The sequence below is a fragment of the Tamandua tetradactyla genome, chromosome 15 (assembly GCF_023851605.1).
Source record: "Tamandua tetradactyla isolate mTamTet1 chromosome 15, mTamTet1.pri, whole genome shotgun sequence".
NCBI lineage: Eukaryota > Metazoa > Chordata > Mammalia > Pilosa > Myrmecophagidae > Tamandua > Tamandua tetradactyla.
The window spans coordinates 42,187,011-42,213,100 of NC_135341.1; the positions used below are offsets into that span (position 1 = coordinate 42,187,011).

Here is a 26,090-nt window from a genome sequence, read left to right on the forward strand (position 1 = left end):
CCCCCCAAAACCGTGAGTTCCCAAAGCTGCGGCGGCCAGCGCCCCTCCCCCACAGGCCGCTTCCCAGAGGGGAAAGGAAAGGACTTTACCAGCAGCAGTGACTGGGCACAATCAAACGCCAATTGTGGAACTAATTAACAAATTCTGACTACTAAAAATAGGCCCCCAGCTTAGGTGAACCCGATCAAAGCGGAGGTTGCTCATTTTTGCCCCGGCACCAAGGAGGCAGAACTGACAGAAAAAGGGGGAAAAAAAAGAAGGAAACAGGTTTTTGTGGCTGTGTATCTACAAAGGCTTGACTGCCTCTGGATACAGCGGCAGGACTTTTCAGGCTGCAACTGCCCCAGGCATAAGCGGAAGTGAGCTCTTTTGGGGGCTTATCTGGAGCCTGTGCCTTCCCCAGGGGAGGGGTGAAGGCCCACCCAGGTGGAATCCCTCCATCAAGGAATTCAGACGCCAGTGCTTGGTAATTTGAAGCCATTAAAACCAGCCTACAATAGGGTTTTTTTTTGTTTTTGTTTGCTTGTTGGTTTGTTTGTTGTTGTTGTTTTTTACTATTATTACTACTTTTATTTCTTTTCTTTATATTAACATTTTATATCTTTTTCTGTTGTGTTGCTAGTTCTCTAAACCGATGCAAATGTACTAAGAAACAATGATCATGCATCTATGTGATGATGTTAAGAATTACTGAGTGCATATGTAGAATGGTATGATTTCTAAATGTTGTGTTAATTTCTTTTTTTTTTTTCTTTCCGTTAATAAAAAAATAAAAAATAAAAAAAAAACCAGCCTACAATCTCTCCTCTGTCTCCAACAAACCCCCAGCCAAAGTTAAAGGTACCGCATCATCTTATGCTGGTGGGACCTGCAGTCAGACAAGCACCACATACTGGGCAGGATAAGAAAAACAGAGTCCAGAGACTTCACAGGAAAGTCTTTCAACCTGCTGGGTCTCATGCTCAGGGAAAACCGACGCAGGTGACTCTTTCCTCCTGATAGGAGGCCAGTTTGGTCTGGGAAAATCTGGCTGGGGGTCTATTATAATATCTAAGTAGACCCTCCTAAGTGTGTGAGGGGTAAAGGTACCACACAAGCAGGGCAAGAAACAAGAACTGAAAAATTCTCCTCTGTTAAACAAAACCTAAGCTAAAGGTTCAGATAAAGCTGAACAGAATGTCAAAGAACAGATAGACAACAAATTCATCCAGCAAGAAAACCCTAGATAAAAGAAGTGAAAGCAAGCTCCAGAATAAACTAATTAAGGTAATTAAATGCCTAGACGCCAGCAAAAAATAACAAATCACACTAAGGAAATTGAAGATATGGCCCAGTCAAAGGAACAAACCAACAATTCAAATGACATACAGGAGCTGAAACAACTAATTCAGAATATACGAACAGACATGGAAAACCTCATCAAAAACCAAATCAATGAATTGAGGGAGGATATAAAAAAGGCAAGGAAGGAACAAAAAGAAGAAACTGAAAGTCTGAAAAAACAAATCACAGAACTTATGGGAATGAAAGACACAGTAGAAGAGATGAAAAAAACAATGGAAACCTACAATGGTAGATTTCGAGAGGCAGAACATAGGATTAATGAACCGGAGGACAGAACATCTGAAATCCGACAAGAAACAGAAACTATAGGGAAAAAAATGGAAAAATATGAGCAGGGACTCAGGGAATTGAAAGACAATATGAAGCGCATGAATATACGTGTCGTGGGTGTCCCAGAAGGAGAAGAGAAGGGAAAAGGAGGAGAAAAACTAATGGAGGAAATTATCACTGAAAATTTCCCAACTCTTAAGAAAGACTTAAAATTACAGATCTAAGAAGTGCAGTGTACCCAAAGAGAATAGATCCAAACAGACATACTCCAAGACATTTAATAATCAGAATGTCAGATGTCAAAGAGAAAGAGAAGATCTTGAAAGCAGCAAGAGAAAAGCAATCCATCACATACAAGGGAAGCCCAATAAGAGTATATGCAGATCTCTCGGCAGAAACCATGGAGGCGAGAAGACAGTGGAATAACATATTTAAATTATTAAAAGAGAAAAAACTGCCAACCAAGAATTCTATATCCAGCAAAATTGTCCTTCAAAAATGAGGGAGAAATGAAAACATTTTCAGACAAAAAAATCATTGAGAGAATTTGTGACCAAGAGACCAGCTCTGCAAGAAATACTAAAGGGAACACTAGAGACAGATACGAAGACAGAAGAGAGAGGTGTGGAGAAGAGTGTAGAAAGGAAGACTATGAGTAAAGGTAAAAAGAAGGAAAATTAGAAATGACATATGAAATCCAGAAGGCAAAATAGTAGAAGAAAGTACTACCCATGCAGTAATAACACTGAATGTTAATGGATTAAACTCTCCAATTAAAAGACATAGTCTGGCAGAATGGATTAAAAAACAGGACCCATCTATATGCTGTCTCTACTCAAAGGACACGAGGCCAAGGACACAAATGGACATTTACACATCAATGTTTATAGCAGCATTATTAACAATTACCAAGAGATGGAAACAACCAAAATGTCCATCAACAGACAGTTGGCTAAACAAACTGTGACATTTACATAAGATGGAATATTATGCAGCTGTAAGACAGAATAAAGTTATGAAGTATGTAACAACATTAATGAACCTTAAGGACATTATGCTGAGTGTGATTAGCCAAAACCAAAAGGACAAATACTGTATGGTCTCACTGATATGAACTGACATGATTGAATAAACTTGGAATATTTCCTTAGTAACAGAGACCATCATGAGATAGAAATAGGGTAAGATATTGGGTAATTGGAGCTGAAGGGATACAGACTGTGCAACAGGACTGAATATAAAAACTCAGAAATAGACAGCACAATATTACCTAACTGTAATACAATCATGTTAAAACACTGAATGAAGCTGCATATGAGAATGATAGAGGGAGGAGGGCTGGGGCATAAATGAAATCACAAAGAAAGATAGACGATAAAGATTGAGATGGTGTAATCTAGGAATGCCTAGAGTGTATAATGATAGTGACTAAATGTACAAATTTAAAAAATGTTTTTGCATGAGGAAGAACAAAAGAATGTCATTACTGCAGTGTGCTGAAAATAGATGGTACTTAATAGTTTAAAATTTCAACTAATGTGTGAGACTAAAGCACAAAATGTTTATTTGGTACAAATCTATACTTTGACTAGTGCATTTCCTAATATAACTTATGTAGATAGTTGATTGAACACCTTAAGTACATGGAACTTTGTATAGGACATGAGATTTCGTTGGTTTGTCCAGGTGATGCCCTGATGAATCCCAGAGTGATTTGATCAGTGAGTGGAAAAGTATTGGCAAAGTCCCCTTCGGGGGATGGTGAGAACAGGGGAAAACTCAACTTCCCCAAGTTGAATTCTTGATATTCTCACAAGCAGTATGGACAACCAAAGCTATAGGCTGAGCCCCCAGTTTTGGGGTTTGTTCATATGAAACTTAACCCCACAGGGGATAGGTCAAGCCTACTTAAAATAAAGCCTAAGAGTCACCCCCAAGAGAACCTCTTTTGTTGCTCAGATGTGGCCTCTCTCTCCAGACAACACAGCAAGCAGACTCACCACCCTTCCCCTGTCTACGTGGGACATGACCACCAGGGGTGTGGATCTTCCTGGCAATGTGGGACAGAAATCCCAGAATGAGCTGAGATTCAGCATCAAGGGATTGAGAAAAACTCTAGAATGAGCTGAAACCCAGCATCAAGGGATTGAGAAAACCTTCTCAACCAAAAGGGGGAAGAGTGAAATGAGACAAAGTGGCAATGGCTGAGAGATTCCAAACAGAGTCAAGAGGTTATCCTGGCAGTTATTCTTTTGCATTAAGTAGATATCACCTTGTTATCCAAGAGGTAATGGAGAGGTTGGAGGGAACTGCCTGAAAATGTAGAGCTGTGTTCCAGTAGCCATGTTTCTTGATGATGATTGTATAATGATATAGCTTTCACAATGTGACTGTGTGATTGTGAAAACCTTGTGTCTTATGCTCCTTTTATCTACCTTGTCAACGGATGAGAGGAACATATGGAATAAAAATAAATAATAGGGGAACAAATGTTAAAATAGATTTAGTTTGAAATGCTAGTAATCAATGAAAGGGATCAGTAAGGGGCATGGCATGTAAAATTATTTTTTCTGTTTGTTACATTTTTCTGTTGTCTTTTTATTTCTTTTTCTGAATTGATGCTAATGTTCTGGGAAATGATCATGATGATGAATATGCAACTATGTGATGATATTGTGAATTGCTGAGTGTATGTGTTGGGAATGTTTGTGTTTCTCGTAATTTTTTTAGTTAATAAAAATTTTTTTAAAAATTAAAAAATAATAATAATAATAATGTCTAGAGCAGCCATGGTGGCTCAGCAGGCAGAGTTCTCGCCTGTGATGCCAGAGACCCGGGTTTGATTCCCAGTGCCTGCCTATGCAAAAAAAAAAAGTCTATATACACAGACAGAGAGGCGGGGAGAAGGAAGGTTGGGGAGAGAATGACAAAGCAAACAGAGCAAAAGGTAAATTGGTTAAAATGGGTAAAAGGTATTATTCAAGTACAATTCCTTGTACTACTCTTGTGATTTTTCTACGTTAAATTATAGCAAAATTAAAAGTTACTAAAATAAGTAAATATCTATACGTGTGTCACAGCAAATCATTCCTCTGTTCAAAACTTTGCAGTGGCTTTCAATTTCATTCAGAGTAAAAGGCAAAGTCCTGTGTGGCCCTACATGATCTGGTGCCATCTCCTCCCCCACCTCCACAATTCATTTCCTACTACATTTCTTCTTCCACTCCAGTCAAAGTGGATTCCATGCTGTTGTTTGAACATGCCATGCTTCAGTAACTTGCCAGCACTATGACTTCTGCCTAGAAGTCTCAATTTCTCAATTTCCTCAGGTATTTACTCAATTATCACCTCAATAAGACACACCATAACCACCCCCTATATGAAAGAATAGCATGTCTCCCCACTTATTACTTCCATTCCCTTTCTTTGGCTCTGTTTCTCTTCAAAGAACTTATTGCCATCACAAGATATGTTAATTTGTTTATTCTCTCTCTTTCCCAAATAGACTATAAGGCATTATCTAGAACAGTACCTGATGCTCAATAAACTGAGTAAACTCTCAATACCTATCTTTGAATGAATGAATACTAGCATAGCAGTAAAAAAAGACATAATTTCTATTCTGCTCACAGCAAAAGAGCTCAAATCAAAAAGCTAAAGCAGAAAAACCTGATTTCTGGAGACCACTCTTCCAGCTATACCCTCAAGCAAATGAATGTCTATGAAGCAGGAAAGGGATTAATGACCCCCAATAATCCACCTGTCTTTCACAATCCCTCCAAGAGTTTTGGTAGCAAAGAAACAATTCTGCGCTTTTACAAAAAAAAAAAGCACCTAAAAAATACAATAGGAATTATTTCATGTTAGGAAAGATGAGGTCTAGTCCTTAAGAAAAACTGGAGAATGAAGAAAATTAAGAATAGAGTATATAACAAGGGCAAGAATCAGCATATATTGTGACAGCCAAAAAGGTTGGTGTGGTAATTAGGGTCAGTTGTCAACTTGGCCAGGTGATGCAGCCCTAGTTCTTTTGTTGGGGGACTTGAATCATTAGCATGTGAAACTTATCTATGGCTGATTACATCTGCAGTAAGTGCCTTCCACAATGAGTGATGATTAGTTTAATTAGCTGTTCCTTCCCGGAGCTTACCTATGACAGAACAAACAAACAAAAAAAAACTAATTTAATTAGCTGGAGGCTTAAAAGAGAGAGGTCAGAAGCGAGCTCAACACAGGACAGCCCAAGCAGCTCAGCATACCTCACCTCATCACTCACAGCTCAGCACAGATGTTTGGAGATGAAGAAAGGAATTGCCCCAGGGAAAGCTGCTGGAACCCAGCAGCTGGAAGAGAAGACCAGCAGACATCACCCTGTGCATTTCTGGTGTGAGAGGGAACTTCAGATAAAAGTTAGCTGCCTATCCTCTGAAGAGCTATAAGTTTTTAACTAAATGAATCCCCTCTTATTAAAAGCTAATCCGTCTCCGGTGTGTTGCATTCTGGCAGCTCTGCAAGACTTAAATGGTCGGTAACAAATAGAAAACACAGACTTCAGTCAGGCAGACACTCAGATGATGTTCTGAAGGCTTTATAGGAAAGGAGTCAGAATTTCAGCTATCCTTAAAAGACAGTGCACCATGCTAAAAGCAGTCAATGAATGCAGTCAAGGTCTTTATTCTCTACAAATAAGGACAAGTCATCTCTTTCACCATTATGTACAAAAACCAAGAGTCCTCAAAGAGACATACTCAAGAGAGTATATTTTATCAATTTTATTTTAAACTATTTGAAACTGAAAGGATCATTCCATCCCTCAATATTAGCACTGGCAGCAGTACAACCTGGATTGAGGCGACAGATAGTAGTTACAGCCTTTATGTCAATAGGACTTACTTTAATCATCTTTCTACTTTTAATGCTTCCTCTGGTATATTTTTTGTTTTGTTTTGTTTCTATTCTAGAGTAAAACTGTAATTTATTAGAGCAAGTCTTTCCTTACTTTCACAGTCCCATTGATTGATTCTGCATCCAAAACTAAAAGACTAGTTTATTTCAGACTGAGAGCAACTAGAAAAAACAGACAAAACATAAAAAACAGCTATTTGAAGGCACCAGAGACCCACCAGGGTGGTGAAGAAATGTGGGTCTAAAATCCAAAAGAGGACAGAGGCCCCAAGTTGTGAATTCTGCATGGTGGGTGGCATTTTCCTCCAAAAGGATTGCTGATTCTGAAAGCTGCATCTAAGAATCTGAGAAGTTAACCATTATTTTAACAGACTCACACACTAGAGAATGACTGGGGTTCTGAACCTTAGTAAGCAGCCCAGACTTTCAAATGGGAGACTGAAAGGCTATATACTCTAAGAGTAAAGATAAACCAAAAACAGACCTAGATGTCAACTTTTCACCATGAGTAACAGGGACTGGATTTACGTTCCTGTCTTAAATAACTAGGAAACTGGACAAAATATGTGCAGCAAGTTTTCAGAACTGGATGACAGGCAGCACAGTAAGGTGATACTGAGAGACAGGAAACAAGGGCAGTGAACCAGTCAGTTTCCTAGCTTAAAGGCCTCTAGCCACTCCACAGGTTGCGGAGTCCAAAGAGAGCTTGGTAATCATGCCAAGTTGAAGAAAGAGTTCAGAGTTTGGGGAAATCATGGCAGCTAGCATTTGTACGGTAAAATGTCAGAAAGGAGGTTCACAGAGATAGCTCTAGATATCTTCAGAGGACCCCTCAAATGATTGGATGAATATTAATAAGCATAAATATGCATCTTTTCTGTAAATCTAAAATTATACCAAAATAAAATTTGATTTTTTTAAAAAGTAGGCAAAGCTAATAGGCCAATAGTGGAGATAAAATGAAATTTAAAATTACACAGAGGTAGATCATTCTGATATTATTCTTAATTGAGGTATGAGGAAACTCAGTCATTGAGAAATGCTGGATTTGAACTTAGGCACTTTATATCCAGAGCGCATATCCTTTACCACCTCATTATACTGCCTCTTGATCAAAGACTAAAGGGAGTTTAACAGTTGATTATCAAGCAGATGCCATCAAATTTTGATATTATAAGGAGATACGCTATAGGCATTCATTGTAAAATTCTTTCAACTTTGAAATCCTGCATGTCTGTCTGTCTAAAAATAGGTTGCAGAGTATTCAAGCAGCTTTATTCACAATAGCACTCTACACAAACCTAAATGGCCATCAACAGGAGAATAAACAAATCATGGTATACTCACACAATGGAATACTACAAAGCAATTAAAAAGAACTATTAATACAACATATGGATGATACTCACAGACAATGTTCAGTGAAAGGCCAGAACAAAGAGAAACATACTGTACAATTTCATGTATACAATGGTCAAGAACAATCACAGCTAATCAAGGGTAATAGAAATCAGAGTAATGGTTAGGGGTGCAGGAAAAAATCTGGGGTGCAGGAAATGTTCTATTTCTTGATCTGTGTATATTTGCATGCAAAAATTACTGAACAATACACTTAAGATTTGTGACTTTTACTGAATTTAAGGTTTACCTCAATAAAACTGTAAAGTTAAAAAATATATATTCTTGCTTTAAAAAAGATAAGAAAATGCTTTACTCTGCAGTCCAGATAAATACTTATCCATTATTTGATCAAATATGATTAAGTTCAGAAAAAGAATCTTAAACTCAGGTCACTCTCATTAGGGTTACATTTCATTTACTCATTCCATAACAGTCACCAACCCATGGTAGTAATGATGTAACAAGAGAGGACCTTCACTGGCAAAAAAAAAAATAAAAGATGCAGAGAGCACTACATGGACGAATGCTATTACCGTTGTCCTCCCTTGACTTCCCATTTCATGCTCTAGGCCTCTGGACTGCTGGGAACCCAAGAAGCACTCTACCTGGGATATCATTAACCTCAACTTCTAACTTAAGGGAGTGGAGGGAGCTATGAATACCCTTGCTCCCATCACTTTCTATTTATGTATTTGAGAAGTTGTAGGTTTACAGAAAATAATGCATAAGATACAGAGTTCCCATATACCACCCTATTATTTACACCTTGCATTAGTGTGGTACATTTGCTGCAATTAGTGAAAGAACATATTTATAATTGTACTATTAATGTTTACAACTAAGTATTAATTTATATAAATAAATAACAAATTAAAAATAATTATTTAAATTACTGTTTAATTAGTGATATTTGATGTGATATATTTAAATTATATAAATTAAATATATATTAATATCTGTAATTGTGCATTGTTTACAGTAGGGTTCACTACGTTATCACTTGTAGAAAAGTTTTCAAGTTTGGCTTTAGAGACAGGATAGAGTCCTTTAATAGACAGTCATAGACAAATATTTTTCATTAAATAAATATATGTTCTAGTATGGTACAGCTGTCAATTATAAAGATAAAGCAGTGACTCCAGATAAAGGAGTGACTGACCTAAAAGGCTCAATAGGGGCTACCAAGTTAATAAAAACAAGAAATACATAAATAAACAATTACAAGTGACAGAGACCTAGAAATATTAATGCTGCTGGAAAGCACAAATATCAAAACTTCACAATTTTCTCAAACTATAAACACAGTCCTCTCCTAATTATCATTCGCTACCATTCGGAGAGCCATCAAAAGACTCAAAATCAGTTTTTAAAAGCAAGACTTTTTAAGGGATTAGAAAATGGAAAAGGTGGAGCACTTACACAGGAACAGCCACGAAGTAGAAATTAGCGGACACTGAAGACAGTGGCAAGATTAGTGGCAAAATGACAGCGTCCCCCTCCATGAAAAAAAAAAGAAATTGGACTCGTCTCCCTGAGGAGAACACAGGGATTGTGAGAACATATACACACTGATGAAATCTGTGTTTTAAATCCCTCTAAGGAGGGGCTATTAGCGGGCTCTCTAAAAAGCTGCAAAAGTGTTTGGAACACAAAGATCAAAATTTGGAAACACGCAGAAGGTGATGAGAGCGAGCGTCCACGCTTGGGCAAAAGCTACTGAGCGAGAAAGTCTGGGTCGGGACAAAAGAAAAAGCCAGCGACGAAACGGCAGGACCGCGACAACCGAGGGAAAGAACGATCGCGGCGCTGGGCACCAGGCTCCTGGAAGCGAACTCTCTAGTTGCCGGGACACTGCTCACCTAAGTAGAACACTGCCTGGCTCCCAGAATGCGCCCACAGATGGAAGGGATAAGAACCGTTCCATCAGTGCACTGTCTCCAAGCTACAGAAAGATTCCATACGCCCCCCGCTACTCAGTCACTTCCCGCCCTTTTTGTACAGCAGCGAACCCTCCGGTGGGTCGTCATTTCACAATTATATTTGAGGGCGGGTACAGGGTCAGGAAGCCGGGACTTCTTACTTACTTTTGCAGCCAGGCGCCATGGCACCTTCACGGCTCCAACCCGACACCAACGCCGCAGCCTCCGTGCCTCCCCGCCTCGCAGTGCGCGGGGATTCCGCCCAGTCAAGATGGCCGCGAATTTGAATTTGGCGCTCGAGTAGGACGTTGACGCCAGCATGGAGGCCGCCATGTTGCCCGGTCTTTGCGCCAGGGGGTGGGGCCTATGTGGGGATCTGCGATGTGCTGTCGCCTCCCTAACGTCACGAGGCGGCCGCCGGAGCCTGTATTTCCTAGAGCTGCAATGAGTAAGCGGAACCAAGTGTCTTATGTACCGCCCGCCGAGCCGACGTTTCTGGCTCGCTTCAAGGAAAGGGTCGGCTATAGGGAAGGGCCCACCGTTGAGACCAAGGTAAGTCCCTGTCAGTAGCGATATCTAAGAGACCGCGTCCCGCCCCGCCGTTTCCGGTCTCGGCTTTGACTTGGAAACCAGGTTCTGACTGGTTTCTCCTCCTACCCGTGCCCGGCCCACAATCCTAGCGGACCTTGGCCCCCAGGCTGTCCGTCTTCCACCATCACAGCCTCTAGCCCCCGGGAAGCCTCTTTGTCTTTTCCAGAGCTACCTTGGTTTTGAAAATGACCTGACGTAGATAAAGCGCCGGGTTCTTCGTAGATGGTTGAGATAATCACTTTCCTTCGTCTTCATTCGCACTTGTTTATTTCAAAACCTCTGAGATAGCATTGTGGGTGGTGAAACGGTCCCCGTTTTTTCAGATAAGGAACCTGAGGCCATTCGATCACAGTAATACCAGACGTTCTAGGACGCTGTCTGGAACATATTTGAACGAAGGCCCTGTATCTAGCCCTATGCTTTGTTTCAAAAAATAAGAAAGTCAGTCTCCGGAGGAGTGGATCTGACCGTGTCAGTCCTGTATGTGAAGAGAAGCTTCATTAAAGAGCTACACTTGACTAGTTTTAGGCATGAGGGTCGGTGGGAATCAGCTTCTGAGCCCGTCCAGACTTTGGTACCAATAGGTTCACACCCGAACCTGCCTTACTTTCTTTAATAAGAAGATCCCATTATGCTTGCGGGTGGAAAAATAAAGTATTTATTTAGCACTTGCACTAAAGTTACCCCTTAAGACACTTAGAACATAGGAAAACAGACAAGATTGACTGACTCATTTGAAATTATTCAATCCAGTGAGTATGTGCTAAACCAAGGTATGGTGCCAAGCTCTGGAAGAACAAAGAAATGGATCTTCAAAATGCCGATTCGGCCTTATGTCTGCTTTCAAGGTTCGCCACTTCTCTGAAACCCTTCACGTCTTTCCAAGACAGTTTTTTCTCTGCTCTTCTCTTTAGTTTATTCCTATCTCATTTGTAATACTCATCATTTTGTATTGCAACTACTTACTGTTCCATATATCTCCACTCTGAACTTTCCCATCACCTAGCACAGACCTGGCACCAAGGAATGGATGATCACTTATATCAGTTGGATGATTGTGCTTGAAAACTAGTCAGGAAAGACTTCATGAAGGAGAGAATATTTAGATTGAATCTTGAGCAGGGGTAGGTTAGTGTGTAGAGATAGAGAGAATAGTATAGGTAAAACTATGGAGGTGATAAGACAGATTGCATTTAGAGATTATAGTAGAACTGGTGGAGATGAGGTTTTATCAACCATACAGTAGCTAAAAGGAGCCATTTTTGAATGGAGATAACACGATTAAGGAGTGACCTAACCTAAGGGTCAAAAACAGTGAAGATAAAAACAGGGATGAGGTTTGAGAAAAGAAAATGGATTAGCAATGAGGAGAAAATGAGACCTAACATTACAGTTTGCTTGAGGTCCTAGAGTTGATTGTTAACATTGTTAAGATTACAGCTTGGAATATTGTCATAAGAGCACTCTGTGGGGAAAAGCTTTCCAAATAATATCAGTCATTTGGGTTTACTAATTTGATCAAGAAGCTTTTCTTTAGTACCCCAGGTTCTGTGTACCCTGTTCCTATTCCTGAGAAACCAGCTTCATATATTTAGCAATATAATAAGCATTCTTGAGAGTTCATTTGGGAAACTTTGAACAGTCTTCAGCAACGGCTCCCTCTGTTCCTTATATTGTTTTTCTTGTTTTCCAGCCAGATACATAAAGAAAAAAGAGAAGAGAATCAGAAGTATAATCCTTAGTCTCATGAACACGAGGAATGATTTTATTTCACTTTTCCATTGCCTTAGATAAAATTCTCACACATTACCTACTTGTTTGTAAATGTTACTTATTAGAACATTTCAGAGAAAAATAAGCAGAAACTGATTAATAATCAGTGAACTAAAATGGAAATCGTCAAAGAGCATGCACTTGTGGAGTGACAACAGAGTTGGGAATTTGGTAAACAAAATGAATGAATGCATTTATGAACAGTTTGTCAGGATTCAGGTGGTAGTTTCACGTTTCATCCTAATGGTCATGCATAAGTAGAGCAGATATTTCTTGAGTCCTAGCTTTGGGCTAGGCAGTGTACCTGTAGACACAAGATGAAACACACAGTACTTCTCTTGAAGATCACCTAGGGGAGACAGAAAAACATAACACAATGTGATACATGCTACTTATGAACTATGCATGGTATAAGAAAGAACAGGAGATGAGATCAGGGAAGCATTTCTAGAGTATGTAAATCTTGAGGCTGAGTAGTCATTGGCTTGGTGCAAAGGGGGCATTGTAGGCACTGGGAAGTGAACAGAGATGGAGGAGCAAAGGTACTGATAATGTTCTACTTCCAAGTACTCAAACCTGGCTGGAGTTTAGAGGCCCTGAGAGAGTGGTAGAAGGTAAAACTGTTGGTGGTGGTTGAGGCCAAATTGTGCAGTGCTTTGTTGCCCTGTTTGGGAGACAAGAAAGGCTTGTCAGAGGGTACGAGGGTAGTTCAGTGGTAGAATTCTCGCCTGCCATACAGGAGATCCAGTTTCGATTCCTGGCCCATGCACTTCCCAAACAAAGAAACCAACAATAGAATGAAAGGTGGCCGCACCATACAACATACAAAAAAAAAAAAAAAGAAAAAGTAGTCTTGTCAGAGGTGAATTAACAAAATCTTTTTGAATAATGTATGGAAGCACATTTTAGTATATATATTTTTAAACTCGTTAACTATATCCAAAAACTTATGTATAAGTTGGCAAAAATGAACAAAGATGTGTATGAAGTTTCTTCAGTTAATAGAACTGAAAACAATCTAAATTTTTATTTACAGAGTACTTACTGATCAAATCATGATATGACCATATATATATAATTAAATCCCAGTCAGTATTTTTAAAAAATTCTATGACTCTCAAAGTGTCATGAAAAGATATTATTAAGTAAAAAAGTTGGGAAAGTGGGGTTTAATGGTCTCTGATTTTCCTTTTTTTACATTTGAATCATCTGGCAAAATGTTATCATTTGTCCCATGTGTATAATGAGTACCTGGTTTCTGCTATGTTATTCTCTGTACTTTCTTATGTTTGTAGAATCACATGATCTAATAAGGAATAAGAAAAGAAAACAAGTCACAAAGTAGTATGTACAATATCCTATTTGTATACTAAATGTTTTATATACTTAGTAAACATCTGAAAGGATAGCCACCAAACTGAGGCTGCCAGAAGAGAGGAGGAACCAGCAGAAGTGGGAAAAAGAGTACCTTTTAATTGCTGCTTTATGTACTTTGGTGCTATTTGGTTAATTTCTTTCTCACTTTGAGAAGAAATGGGGGTGAAAGGGGTTGATAAAGAGCAGAGAGAACTGACATGGTTCAGTGCTACCATGGGTAGGCTAGGAACAGTGGTGACACATATTAAAGGGACCCTGACACTGGGCTCCTGCTAAGATGGAAATTCATTCCACTGGATGGACATTCTAGTTGAATGGGCAGGTGAACCACTTCCCTGGTATTGTGAGGTCAGACTCTTTGGAGTTACTTGAAAGTTCATTGCTAAACACCCTTCTCACTTTTGTAATTATGGTTTTTCACAGGCGGAGTGGGTGTATTTGGGTCAAGGTCAGTGACATACAGACTGTTTGTGTTTTCCTCTAGAGAGTCCAGCCTCAACTCTCAGATGAAGATGGTGATCACAGCGACAGAGAAGATGAACAGCCTCAAGTGGTGGTTTTAAAAAAGGGAGACCTATCAGCTGAAGAAGTCATGAAAATTAAAGCAGAGATAAAGGCTACCAAAGCAGGTATGTCTGAAAGTAGTCTGGTTTTCCTAACAATTTAAGGATCCCAGAGTATGAAATTATTTTATAAAATAGTATGACATACCTCTCAGAAGAGGAAATACAAATGGCCAAAAAGCACATGAAGAGATGCTCAATGTCCCTGGCCATTAGAGAAATGCAAATCAAAACCACAATGAGATATCATCTCACACCCACCAGAATGGCCATTATCAACAAAACAGAAAATGACAAGTGCTGGAGAGGATGCGGTGAAAGAGGCACACTTATCCACTGTTGGTGGGAATGTCAAATGGTGCAACCACTATGGAAGGCAGTTTGGCGGTTCCTCAAAAAGCTGAATATAGAATTGCCATACAACCCAGCAATACCATTGCTGGGAATCTACTCAAAGGAATTAAGGGCAAAAACTCAAACGGACATTTGCACACCAATGTTTATGGCAGCGTTATTTACAATTGCAAAGAGATGGAAACAGCCAAAATGTCCATCAACAGACGAGTGGCTAAACAAACTGTGGTATATACATACGATGGAATATTATGCAGCTTTAAGACAGGATAAACTTATGAAGCATATAATAACATGGATGGACCTAGAGAACATTATGCTGAGTGAGTCTAGCCAAAAACTAAAAGACAAATACTGTATGGTCCCAATGATGTGAATCGACATTCGAGAATAAACTTGGAATATGTCATTGGTAACAGAGTCCAGCAGGAGTTAGAAACAGGGTAAGATAATGGGTGATTGGAGCTGAAGGGATACAGACTGTGCAACAGGACTAGATGCAAAAACTCAAAAATGGACGGCACAATAATACCTAATTGTAAAGTAATCATGTTAAAACACTGAATGAAGCTGCATCCGAGCTATAGGTTTTTGTTTTGTTTTGTTTTGTTTTTACTACTACTACTTTTATTTTTTTCTCTATATTAACATTCTATATCTTTTTCGGTTGTGTTGCTAGTTCTTCTAAACCGATGCAAATGTACTAAGAAACGATGATCATGCATCTATGTGATGATGTTAAGAATTACTGATTGCATATGTAGAATGGTATGATTTCTATATGTTGGGTTAATTTCTTTTTTTCCGTTAATTAATAAAAAAAAAATAGTATGACATGTTAAGAGCACAGAATTTGAAGGGGACAGTTCTAGGTTCAAATCTGGGTTTTAACACATATTAGATGTGTGACCTTGAGCAAGTTATTTCCCTTCTGAGCCTCAATTTGCTCATCAATAAAATGGGGACATTAATCATACTGACCTTATTGAGTTATTGAGTTGATATGAGGATTAAATGTGACTTTAAGTAAAAGAACCTTTTCTTTTTAAATTAAAAAATGTGGCTAGGTTTACAAACCAATCAACAGAGGTCTATTTAATTACTACCTGAAGGGTCCTATTTAGTACATTTTTCATCTTTCTTTAAAATTCATTCCATTGTTTAGTGGGATATACTGGAGTCCCAAACAATAACTTTTACAAAATATAAAATCCAACCTGATTCTAATTAATTAGGGTATGAATGAAAGAATATGGAATACCTCTGTGAGTCTTTATTGTCTTGTGACACATGTAGCTAGAGGCGTTGGAGCAACTGAACTGAATTGACTCAGACCCTTAATATAATATGAGGTTTTCTTGCCATTTGACTTGCCAATAAAGGGAAAATGAGGAAACAGAAAGTATTTTAACTTTGTTTTTGTTGCAGATGAAGAACCAGCTCAAGCTGATGGAAGAATCATGTATCGAAAACCAGTCAAACGTCCCTCAGATGAAAAATATTCAGGTTTAACAGCAAGCTCAAAAAAGAAGATGACAAATGAAGATCAAATAATTAAAAAGGACTTAGTTAAAAAGAACTCACAAAAGCAAATCAAAAACAGTAGCCTCCTTTCTTTTGATAATGAAGATGAAAATGAATAAGCCTACACATTTTGGGCTTAGTCTCCCATGATGGTATATGGTGTATTTTTTAATAACTTTTTTCCCGTATTTTAAAGATAATACAAGTTTATTATAGAAGATTTAGAAAAGACAGAAAAAGTTTAATAAGATAAAAACTATGTCCAACAGTCAGTGCCCCTCTGACTTCAAATGCCAACCATGTAAAAGTTAACTACCATTTTGTTATTTCTCGTGTGGGTGAACCTATGTAAAGTATATATTTTTTAAACAAAGCTAAGATTTTATTGTATGTGTTCGGTGTCCTGCATCTCACTTGACAAACTGTGAGCATTTTCTAGGTCAAAAACTTTTAAAACCTGATATTTATAATTACAAGTTTATTTCATAATTAAATAGAATTACTATTACATCTTCCTTATTAGTGGAACCCTGCTTAAGGTAGGGGAGATGATAGTAGGTGAATAGTTAAAAATACCTGCCCAGCTGCTGCTAGGGAGGCCATGTGTCACACCTCTGGCAAAGTTAAGGGCTACAAATGAAAGTCTGTTCAATAAAGCTACTGGTGTTTTTTTTTTGATACAGAAAGACAGATGTAGCAAGAATGAACCTTTGCCCTTCTCCTTTTATCCTGCCTGGAGCACAGACATGCAACAAGAAGTATGTAGGCATTTTTAGAAATGAACCAACCACTTGCTCTGGGTGATAACAGTGGAAAGATTCAAGGAATATCACTGGATCCCTGAGAGCGTGCCTTGTGGAGTTGTTGCAGCAGCCTTGGATGTTGACCTCTGAGCTTCTGATAAATGAGAAGAATAAATACCATGCTTATTTAATCCTCTGTCAGATTTTCTGTCACAAGCAGCTAAATGCATTCCTAGCTGATACAATAAATGTAGTAGAACAAACTTGTACAGAAATCTTCAAGTATACTTCAGATAATTTCCTTTGAATAAATTGCTACAAGCAGAGGTACAGATCACAGAATATTTTTAAAGCTATTGATTCTGTCAAATTGCATTCTAGAAATGTTTTACCAGTTTATTCTTTCACCATCTATGAGACTCCATTACCTCAAACATGGTTTCAGTTCTCCCACCTTGTGCTGGCACCATCCTTTTAATTTTTGTCAGTTTGGTGTATTGAAAATGACATTTTGTAGTTTAATTGGTATTATCTTTGGTCTACTGGAAACTAAACTTTTTCATATATTAATGGACAGTTTTGTGTTTCTTTTTTGATTTAACTTTTTATTTTCCATTGTCAAATTATCTTTACTAATTTATATAAATTGTGCACTCAATCTTTTGCTTAATTTTTTTTAATATCAACCTTTAATAATACAGACATAGATTGTTTAATCTGATTTTATGAAATCAAAATAAAACATAGAACAGATATAGTTGGAAACGACTACTCTGACATTAAAATACAAGCAGAAACAGCTAACTTAGGCAAGTAAGTGCAAATGACATTTTGCTTTATTTTTTGGTGATGATTTTCTGTTTTTCAACTGTTTCAGATAGAAAATCACCCTTATTCTGTGTTCTTTGTTTTTATTTTTTACATTTTTAGTTTTATTCCCTCTGGAATTTATTTTGTTATACAGTTCTCTTGAATAATCAATTGTCGTAGAACCATATCTGTTTGTCACTAAACTTGAAAAACAACCTCAATTCCTTTTAAAATCTATTTTTATTTCGATTAGATGAAGAGAAAGGAGATTCAAGTATTGGGGATGGGAGGAGAAAGAAACACTCTAAATCTGAGCCTATCCAGATGCTTCCTAAAGAAGCAATTAGTTACAATTTTCCTCATTATAACAGGTCAACCAAACTGTGGCTTGTTCAGATCCATCCTTTACCAACCACACCCATCTGAAATTGTGAATTTCTAAACATCCATATCATGACTTTGGTACTACATACGTCCTTCCCCTAGTTTGAATGCTTGGAGTAAAAAATGCTTCAAAGTGATTTTAGAGAATATGTAGGGAAACATCTTCAGGATGTTGAGTCAGCCAAATGGTTTCTTACACTTTACCCGCAAAGTGCAAATAACAAATGAAAGAAATTGATAAATGGGGTCTCATCAAAATTAAAACCTTTTGTGCATCAACGAACTTTATCATGAAAGTGAAAAGACAACCTGCTCAATGGAAGAAAATATTTGGAAACCATATATCTGATAGTGGTTCAATATTTAGAATATATAAAGAAATTCTACAACTCCACAATAAAAAGACAACCAAATTTTTAAAGGGCAAAAGGTTTGGACATTTCTCTGAAGAGGATATACAAATAGCTGAAAAGCAAATGAAAAGTGCTCAACATCATTAGCCATTAGGGAAATGCAAATCAAAACCACAATGAAATACTAATTCATACCCACTAGAATGTCTATTATTAAAAAAAGAAGAAAATTACAAGTGTGGGAGAGGATATGGAAAAATCAGAACATGCATTCATTATTGGTGAGAATGTAAAATGGTGTAGCCACTGTGGAAGACAGTTTTGCAGTTTCTTGGAAAACAAATATAGAACCACCATATGACTCAGCATTCTTCTACTAGGCATATGCCCACAATAATTGAAAGCAGGAGTTCAGACAGACAGTTGCATACCAATGTTTATACTGCATTACTCACAATTGCCAAAGTATGAAAGCAATCTAAGTGTCCATCAAACGAGGAGTAAACAAAATGTGGTATATATATATATATATATATATATATATATATATATATATATGTATATATATAATATATATATATATATACAATAGAATACTCAATATTAAAAACAATGAAATTCTAGTTCATATGACAACATGAATGAACCTTAAAGACATTATGTTGGGTGAAATAATCCAGACACAAAGGGACAAATACTGTGTGATCTCACTGATGCGACATAATTAGAATAAGCAAACTCAATAGAGTTAGAATCTAGAATATAGATCACCAGGGGTTGGGTTGGGGGTAGAGAATGGGCAGTTAATGCTTAATTTGTACAGAATTTCCATATGGGTTGATTGTAAAGTTTTAGAAATGTGTGATGGTGATGGTAGCACAACATTGTGAACATATTTGGCAGCACTGAATATGATTACATGAGAAAATATTAGATTGTGTGTATGGTAACAGAATTTTTTTTTTTAGCCATGGAAGTACACTATGCAAACAGTGAACCTGAACTTAAACCATGAACTGTAATTAACAGTACAATTATAAAAAGGTGCTGTGCTGGTTTGAAAGGATTTACATACCCTAGAACAATCATGTTTTAATCCTATCCCATTTTGTAAAGGTAGCTATTTCTTCTAATCCGTATTCAGTGCTGTATGTTGGAAACTTTAATCAGATTATCTCCATGGAGATGTGACCAATCAAGTATGGGTATTAAACTTGATTAAGTGAAGACTGTCTCCACCCATTCCAGGTGGGTCTTGATTAGTTTACTGGAATCCTATAAAAGAAGAAGTATTTTGGAGATTCTGATAGAGCAGGGAACATTGCAGAACCACAAAGCAGAGTCTACCAGCCAGCGACCTTTAGAGATGAAGGAAAACGCCTCCTGGGGAGCTTCATGAAACAAGAGGCTGGGAGAGAATGCTAGCAGACGCCACCATGTTTGCCGTGTGCCCTTCCAACAGAGAGAAACCCTGAACGTCATCGGATTTCTTGAACCAAGGTATCTTCTCCTGGATGCCTTAGATTGGACATTTCTATAGACTTGTTTTAATTGGGACATTATCTCAGCTTAGAACTGTAAACTAGCAACTTATTAAATTCCCCTTTTTAAAAGCCATGCTGTTCTGGTATATTGCATTCTGGCAGAGAGCAAACTAGAACAGGTGCTATTATCAATTATAATTAATTCAGTGAAATTTCACAGCACAGAATTATATATATCTGAATGTGATTAAAAGGGGAAGTTTTAGGTCATATATGTTACCAGAGTAAAAATTAAAAGATAAAACAGGGCTGTACAACACAGTGAATCCTATTGTAAATGATGGACTATAGTTAATAGTACAATTATAAAATTGTTCTTTCATGAATTATAACAAATGTACTACATTAATGCAAGGAGTTAATAATAGGGTGTTATATGGGGAAAAATAATAAACCCAAATGTAAATTATGAGTTATAATTCAATTATAATATTTTTTCATCAATTGTAATGAAGGGCCACACTAATACAAAGTGTTAATAATAGAAGAAAGTATACAAGATTGTTGACTTTATTAAATGATTTTACTGTAAGCCTACAACTCTTAACAATGTTATTTTTAAAAATAGGAGATTGAGTATGACTACTGAATCATTATATTGATATTTAAGTCTCCAATGTCTTGGAGCAGCTAGAAGGGAAACCTCAAATTATGGCACTGTAACCCATACCACACTTTGAAATCTGTTCTATAACTACTTTTAATCCTAACCCAATCTTGTAGGTACAGACCATATAAGGTGGGACTTTTTGATTAGATTGTTTCCATGGAGATGTGACATGCCCAATTGTAGGTGTGACCTCTGATTAGATGGAGATGTGATCCCACCCATTCAAGGTGAGTCTTAATTGGTTTAATGGCATTCTTAAAAGAGTCTATTCAGAGAATAGACTCAGATGTTTGAAGATGCTTGGAGAACCAACACAGAGAGCAACGAAACCAAGCCACAGACACTTAGAGATGCTAAACTAAGAGACGAAATCCAGAGTTTGCACCAAATAAGCTAAGTTAGGGCCCATAGACACTCAGCGAGGTAGCCACTGGAAGCAGGAGCTGAAAGCAATGAAATCCAGGAGCAAAGAGCCAGCAGATGTCATCATGTGCCTTCTCAGGTGACAAAGAAACCCGGAAAATGATCGGCCTTTCTGGACTGAAGGTATACTCTTGTTGATATCTTAATTTGGACATTTTTATGGCCTTAAAACTGTAAACTTGTAACTTAATAAATCCCGTTTGTAAAAGTCAATCCATTTTCTGATATACTGCATTCCAGCAGCTTTAGCAAACTGAAACAGATTTTGATACCAGAAAAGTAAGGTGCTGCAGTTTGCAAATCCAAACATGTTGGAATGGATTCATATAAAGATAAGGGAAGGCTCTGGAAGAATTATGATGTGCTTGATAGAGAAGGCCTAGATTGTTTCAAAGAGATTGTCGTTAGAAATATGTACTCTACAGATACTTCCAATGAGGCTTGTGATTATCAGGATCTGGTGTTAGCTTGGCCAGGTGATGGTACACAGTTGTCCAGTCAGGCAAGCACTGGCCTAACCATTACTGCAAGGATATTTTGTGGTTGGTTAGTAAACCAGAAGGCTGCTTTATTAAATCATCAGTCAGTTGATGGCAGCTGTAGTTGATTACATCTATGATCAACTAAGGGTGTGCCTCATGTAAATGGGATAATCCAATCAGTTGGGTTTGATCTGATTGGTTGAAGGCTTTTAAGGGAGAAGAAAGAATTTTTACTGCTTCTTTGGCCAGTGAGCCTCTCCTGTGGAGTCCTTCATTGGAGTTGCCAGCCGCCTAGCCTGCCCTATGGATTTGGGACTCTTGCATTGCCACAGGTTTATGAGACACTTTTATAAATTTTATATTACAGATATCTCCTGTTGGTTCTATTTCTAGAGAACCCTGACTAATACAAGACCTTAGACAGAAATGATGGATGTGTCATTGCAAACTGGAGGAAGATGATCCTTCTTCTAAAGTGGCAGATAATTTGACAAAATTGAATATTGGTGTTGGATGGAAGGGAAAATTTGAAAACAGTGATCTAGGATACTTAGCTGTAGAAATTTCCAAACTAAATGTGGAAAATGCAGCCTGTCTTCTTCTTGCAACTTATAGTAAAATGCAGGAGGAAAGAGATAAGCTGAGAACTGAACTGTTGGAAACAAAGAAACTAGAAATTTATAGTTTGGAAAATTCTGAACTTTTGGAAAATGAGACCCCAGAGAAGTGCTCCACATGAGGATTGACCCAAACCTGGACCCAGTCAGCCATTTCAGAAAAAGCCAGGATTGGAAATGCAGGTATCCTGAAAGACGTGGAAAATCCTATTGTCTGAATGTTTTGATTCCTATGTGCTACATGCTAAAACAACAAATCTTTTGCAACATCTGTGTAAACAAAAACACTGCTAGTCTGGACTAAAAGAGACAGGAAAGGGACAGATTAGAGGGAAAATGACTTCAAAGGGACAGCCATGGAAGTTAAAGTCTGGAGCCAGGAAATCTTAGGCCAGGAGAGTAGATCCATACATGCATGTGGAGATGGTGAGTTTGCTCTGGAAGCGAGGGAAGGCTTTTCACTTCATTTTTCAGGAAGACTTTGACCACCTCAGGCCTCAGAGAGGGCAGAGCATAACCCCCAGGGATTGATGGAGGCCTTGCAACTGCCCTTTTGTTCTGAGAGGGCTAAGTGTGTGCCCGTGAAATGGCAGAAAGTCTCAGTGCTGCCCCAATACTTGGAGAGGGTGGAACCGAGGAAAAGGTGGTCTCCCCAATGTTCCTCAATATTGCAACCCTCAAAAGAATCCATCTCCTTTCTCCAGTAACAAGTGGGCCCTAAGTGTCATCATAGATGTCCTTATAAGAGATAGGCAGTGACAGGTTAGACACAGAAAGGGATGTGAAGATGGAAGGATGAATTGGAGAGATGCAGTGATGTAGTTACAAGCCAAGAATGGCTGGCCATCATCAGAAGCTGGAAAAGACAAGGATCTGATTCTCCCCTAGAGCCTCCAGAGTGAGCGTAGCCCTGCCAACAACTTAATTCCAGTGAAACTGATTTTGAACTTCAAACCTCTAGAACTGTGAGAGAATAGATTTCAGCAGCTTTAAGCCACCCAGTTTGTGGTAATTTCAATAGCAATAGAAATTAATGCATAAGGGTTGACAATTCTTTTATTTTAGGTATTTTAGAATGTGTGAGCTGGTATCTCATTGTGTTACATCATTTCCCCTAGGACTAAAGTCCCTGAGCATCAAATTCATATTAATGGCCAGGGTTACCTTCTTTTTTGTCAAGTGTCTCTTCAAGTTTTTTGCCTATTTTTTACTGTGTTTTCAACTTAGAACCTGACACTAAGAACTTATCAAACCTAATGCCCTTATGTTTTAGTTTGTACGTGGCTGGAATGTGAAAGAAATGGAATGACTTTTTGTTTGTTTGTTTGTCTGGACAGTGTGGTAGTTAGATTCAGTTGTCGACTTGGCCAGGTGAAGGTGCCTAGTTCTGTTGCTGTGGGCATGAGCCAATGGTACGTGAACTTCATCTATTGCCCATTACATCTGCAGTTGGCTAGGAGTTGTGCCTGCTACAATGAATGATGTTTGATTTAATTGGCTGGTGCTTAAATGAGAGAGTGCAACATAGCACAGCCCAAGCAGCTCAGCATACCTTATCTCAGCACAAGCAGTTCAGCCCAGGCCTTTGGAGATGCAGAAAGAAATCACCCCGGGGAAAGTTGTTGGAACCCAGAGGCCTGGAGAGAAGGCCAGCAGAGATTGCCCTGTGTCTTCCCACATAAGAAAGAACCTCAGTTGAAAGTTAGCTGCCTTTCCTCTGAAGAACTAACAAAATAAATTCCCTTTTATGAAAAGCCATCCATCTCTGGTGAGTTGCATTCCAGCAGCTAGCAAACTAGAACAGATAGGCACTGGGAAGTGAACTCAGGTCTCTGGCATAGCAGGCAAGAATTCTGCCTGCTGAGCCACTATGGCCCTGGAATGTCTTTTAAAAAGGGAATTTAGGAAGTTGCAATTTACAGTTCTAAGACCATGAAAATGTCTAAATTAAAGCATCCAGAGAAAGATGCCTTAACTCTAAAGGGCCAATGAAGTTTGAGGTTTCTCTCTCAGCTGTGAGGGCACGTGGCAACATCTGCTAGCTTTCTCTCCTCATTTCATAAGGCTTCCCTGGGGGCATTTTCCATCCGCATCTCCAAAGATCTCTGGCTAGGTGGGGTCTGTTGGTTCTGAGATTTTTCCAAAATGGTTCCAATTTAAAAGGGCTGCAATAATCAACCCCACCTTGAATGGGAGACACATCTCTATGGAAACCATTTGTTCTAGTTTGTAAGCAGCTGGAATGCAACATACCAGAAATGGATTGGTGTCTAAAAGGGGGGATTTAATAAGTTACAGGTTTACAGTTCTAAGGCTGAGAAAGTGTCCCAATTAAAGCAAGTCTATAAAAATGTCCAAATTAAGGCACCACCAAGAGGTTACCTTCCCTTAAGAAAGGCCAATAAAGTTCAGGGTTTCTGTCTCAACTGGAAAGGCATATGGCAAACATGGCAACGTCTGCTAGCCTTCTCTCCAGGCATCTTGTTTCATGAAGCTGTCCCAGGGGCATATTCCTTCTTCATCTCCAAAGGTCTCTGGTTACATGGGCTCTCATAGTTTTCATGCCTATCTCATCATTCTCAAGCTTTTCCCAAAATGCTTTTCTCTTTCTGCTGGTTTGAAAGGATGTATGTCCCCTAGAAAAACCATGTTTTAATCAAATTCCACTTTGTAAAGGCAGAATAATTCCTATTCAATACTGTTTGTTTGAATCTGTAATCAGATCATCTCCCTGGAGATGTGATTTAGTCAAGAGTGGTGGTTAAGCTGGATTAGGTGATGACATGTCTCCACCCACTTGGGTGGGTCTTAATAAGTTTCTGAAGTCCTATAAAAGAGGAAACACTTTGGTGAATGGAGATTCAGAGAGAGCAGAGAATGTTGCAGCACCACGAAGCAGACAGTCCATGAGCCAGCGACCTTTGGAGGTGAAGAAGGAAAACACCTCCTGGGGAGTTTCATGAAACTGGAGACCAGGAGAGAAAGCTAGCAGATGATGCTGTGTTTGTTATGTGCCCTTTCAGCTGAGAGAGAAGCCCTGACTGTGTTCGCCATGTGCCTTCTGACTTGAAAGAGAGACCCTGAACTTCGTCAGCCTTCTTGAACCAAGGTATCTTTCCCTGGATACCTTTGATTGGACATTTCTATAGACTTGCTTTAATTGGGACATTTTCTTGGCTTTAGAATTGTAAATTAGCAACTTATTAAATGTGGATGGCCAGGAACAATTAATCAGGCCCAAGCAGGGAGAGTCCCCACACCAGTGGGGCGGAATGTCCCCGAGAGTTAAACAATAACCAATGTGAAGAAACTGTGGGAATGGAATAGGTTTTGGCAGTGGCTAATGGCATTCTTCTGCTTCTATGAACCGCTTGCTTGCTAGCAACTGCAAAAAAACCACAGCATGATTTTAGCCTTTATAAGCACACCTTGAAAATCTCTAGGGGCTACTGTCTGAATCCTCTTTCTTGGAGGTTTCTGAGGCAGTCGCCCGCTGGCGAATAAAGACTCCAAATTGGCTTGCAGTTTTGAATTGTGTGGTCTTTCTTTCGGTGCGCCCCACAACATTTGGAGGCCCCAGCGAGATCATCCCTAACGGACATCTGGTGACCACAGGTCCTGGGGATCGCCCCCGGAACTGAGGTCCGGCCTAGGGGAAGACCTTGGAGAAACGTTCCTCCGCCCCAGGCAAGGACCAGGAACCGGACCGGTTCTACAGGACCCTCCAAAATTATATAAAATCTGGTGGAGTCATCTGTTTATGGAAAACTCACCGGTGAGTACAGGTCTGTTACTGGATCCAGTGGGGACCTCTGGAAGGCTGGATGCAGCATTACTTCCAAGGTCCGGTCCCAGAGCAAGATGTTGCCCGGGATTCTGGTTAGGAATCTATTAGGGATAAAGCATTTTGTCTTAGTTCATTCTATCCTTCCTCTTAATTGTTGGTCTCGTCACATTTTGTGTTGTTTTTGTTGTAATTGTCATGAGTCAGTCAAGTTCATCTGTCTGTACTCCGCTTCAATGTTTCTTGAAACATTTCCAGGAATTTTGGGGGAAGGCCGGAGACTAAGGAGCCCCCATCAGTGCCTCCGACTTGGAAAAAT

The 26,090-nt window shown here is 38.8% G+C and overlaps 2 protein-coding genes and 1 long non-coding RNA gene across 4 annotated transcripts in view; 1 reads left to right on the plus strand and 2 right to left on the minus strand.

Annotated features, from left to right (window-relative positions):
• Nucleotides 1–10,104, minus strand: part of KIF15 (kinesin family member 15) — a 171,595-nt gene extending 161,491 nt beyond the window's left edge. Inside the window, exon 1 of the mRNA XM_077129585.1 lies at nt 10,005–10,104. Coding sequence (XP_076985700.1) covers nt 10,005–10,023 — 19 coding nt within the window. The 5' untranslated portion in view covers nt 10,024–10,104. The remainder of the gene's footprint in view (nt 1–10,004) is intronic.
• A 100-nt stretch (nt 10,105–10,204) lies between these two features.
• Nucleotides 10,205–17,422, plus strand: KIAA1143 (KIAA1143 ortholog). 2 transcript variants are annotated; one of them, XM_077129587.1, is made up of 4 exons: nt 10,205–10,391; nt 14,065–14,209; nt 15,926–16,173; nt 16,705–17,422. In XM_077129587.1, the coding sequence occupies exons 1-3, from the start codon at nt 10,206–10,208 to the stop codon at nt 16,138–16,140; spliced, it is 546 nt and encodes a 181-aa protein (XP_076985702.1). In that variant the 5' UTR covers nt 10,205; the 3' UTR covers nt 16,141–16,173; nt 16,705–17,422. The 2 variants fall into 2 exon arrangements, with proteins under 2 accessions (XP_076985702.1, XP_076985701.1); XM_077129586.1 differs by having other exon boundaries at nt 10,206–10,391; nt 15,926–17,422.
• LOC143657324 (uncharacterized) lies at nt 12,216–25,882 on the minus strand. The gene is made up of 3 exons (XR_013162802.1): nt 25,761–25,882; nt 13,455–13,509; nt 12,216–12,552 (listed from the first exon to the last, which is right to left on the minus strand). It is a non-coding gene; the product is annotated as an uncharacterized LOC143657324 (long non-coding RNA).
• Between the last annotated feature and the right edge of the window lie 208 nt (nt 25,883–26,090).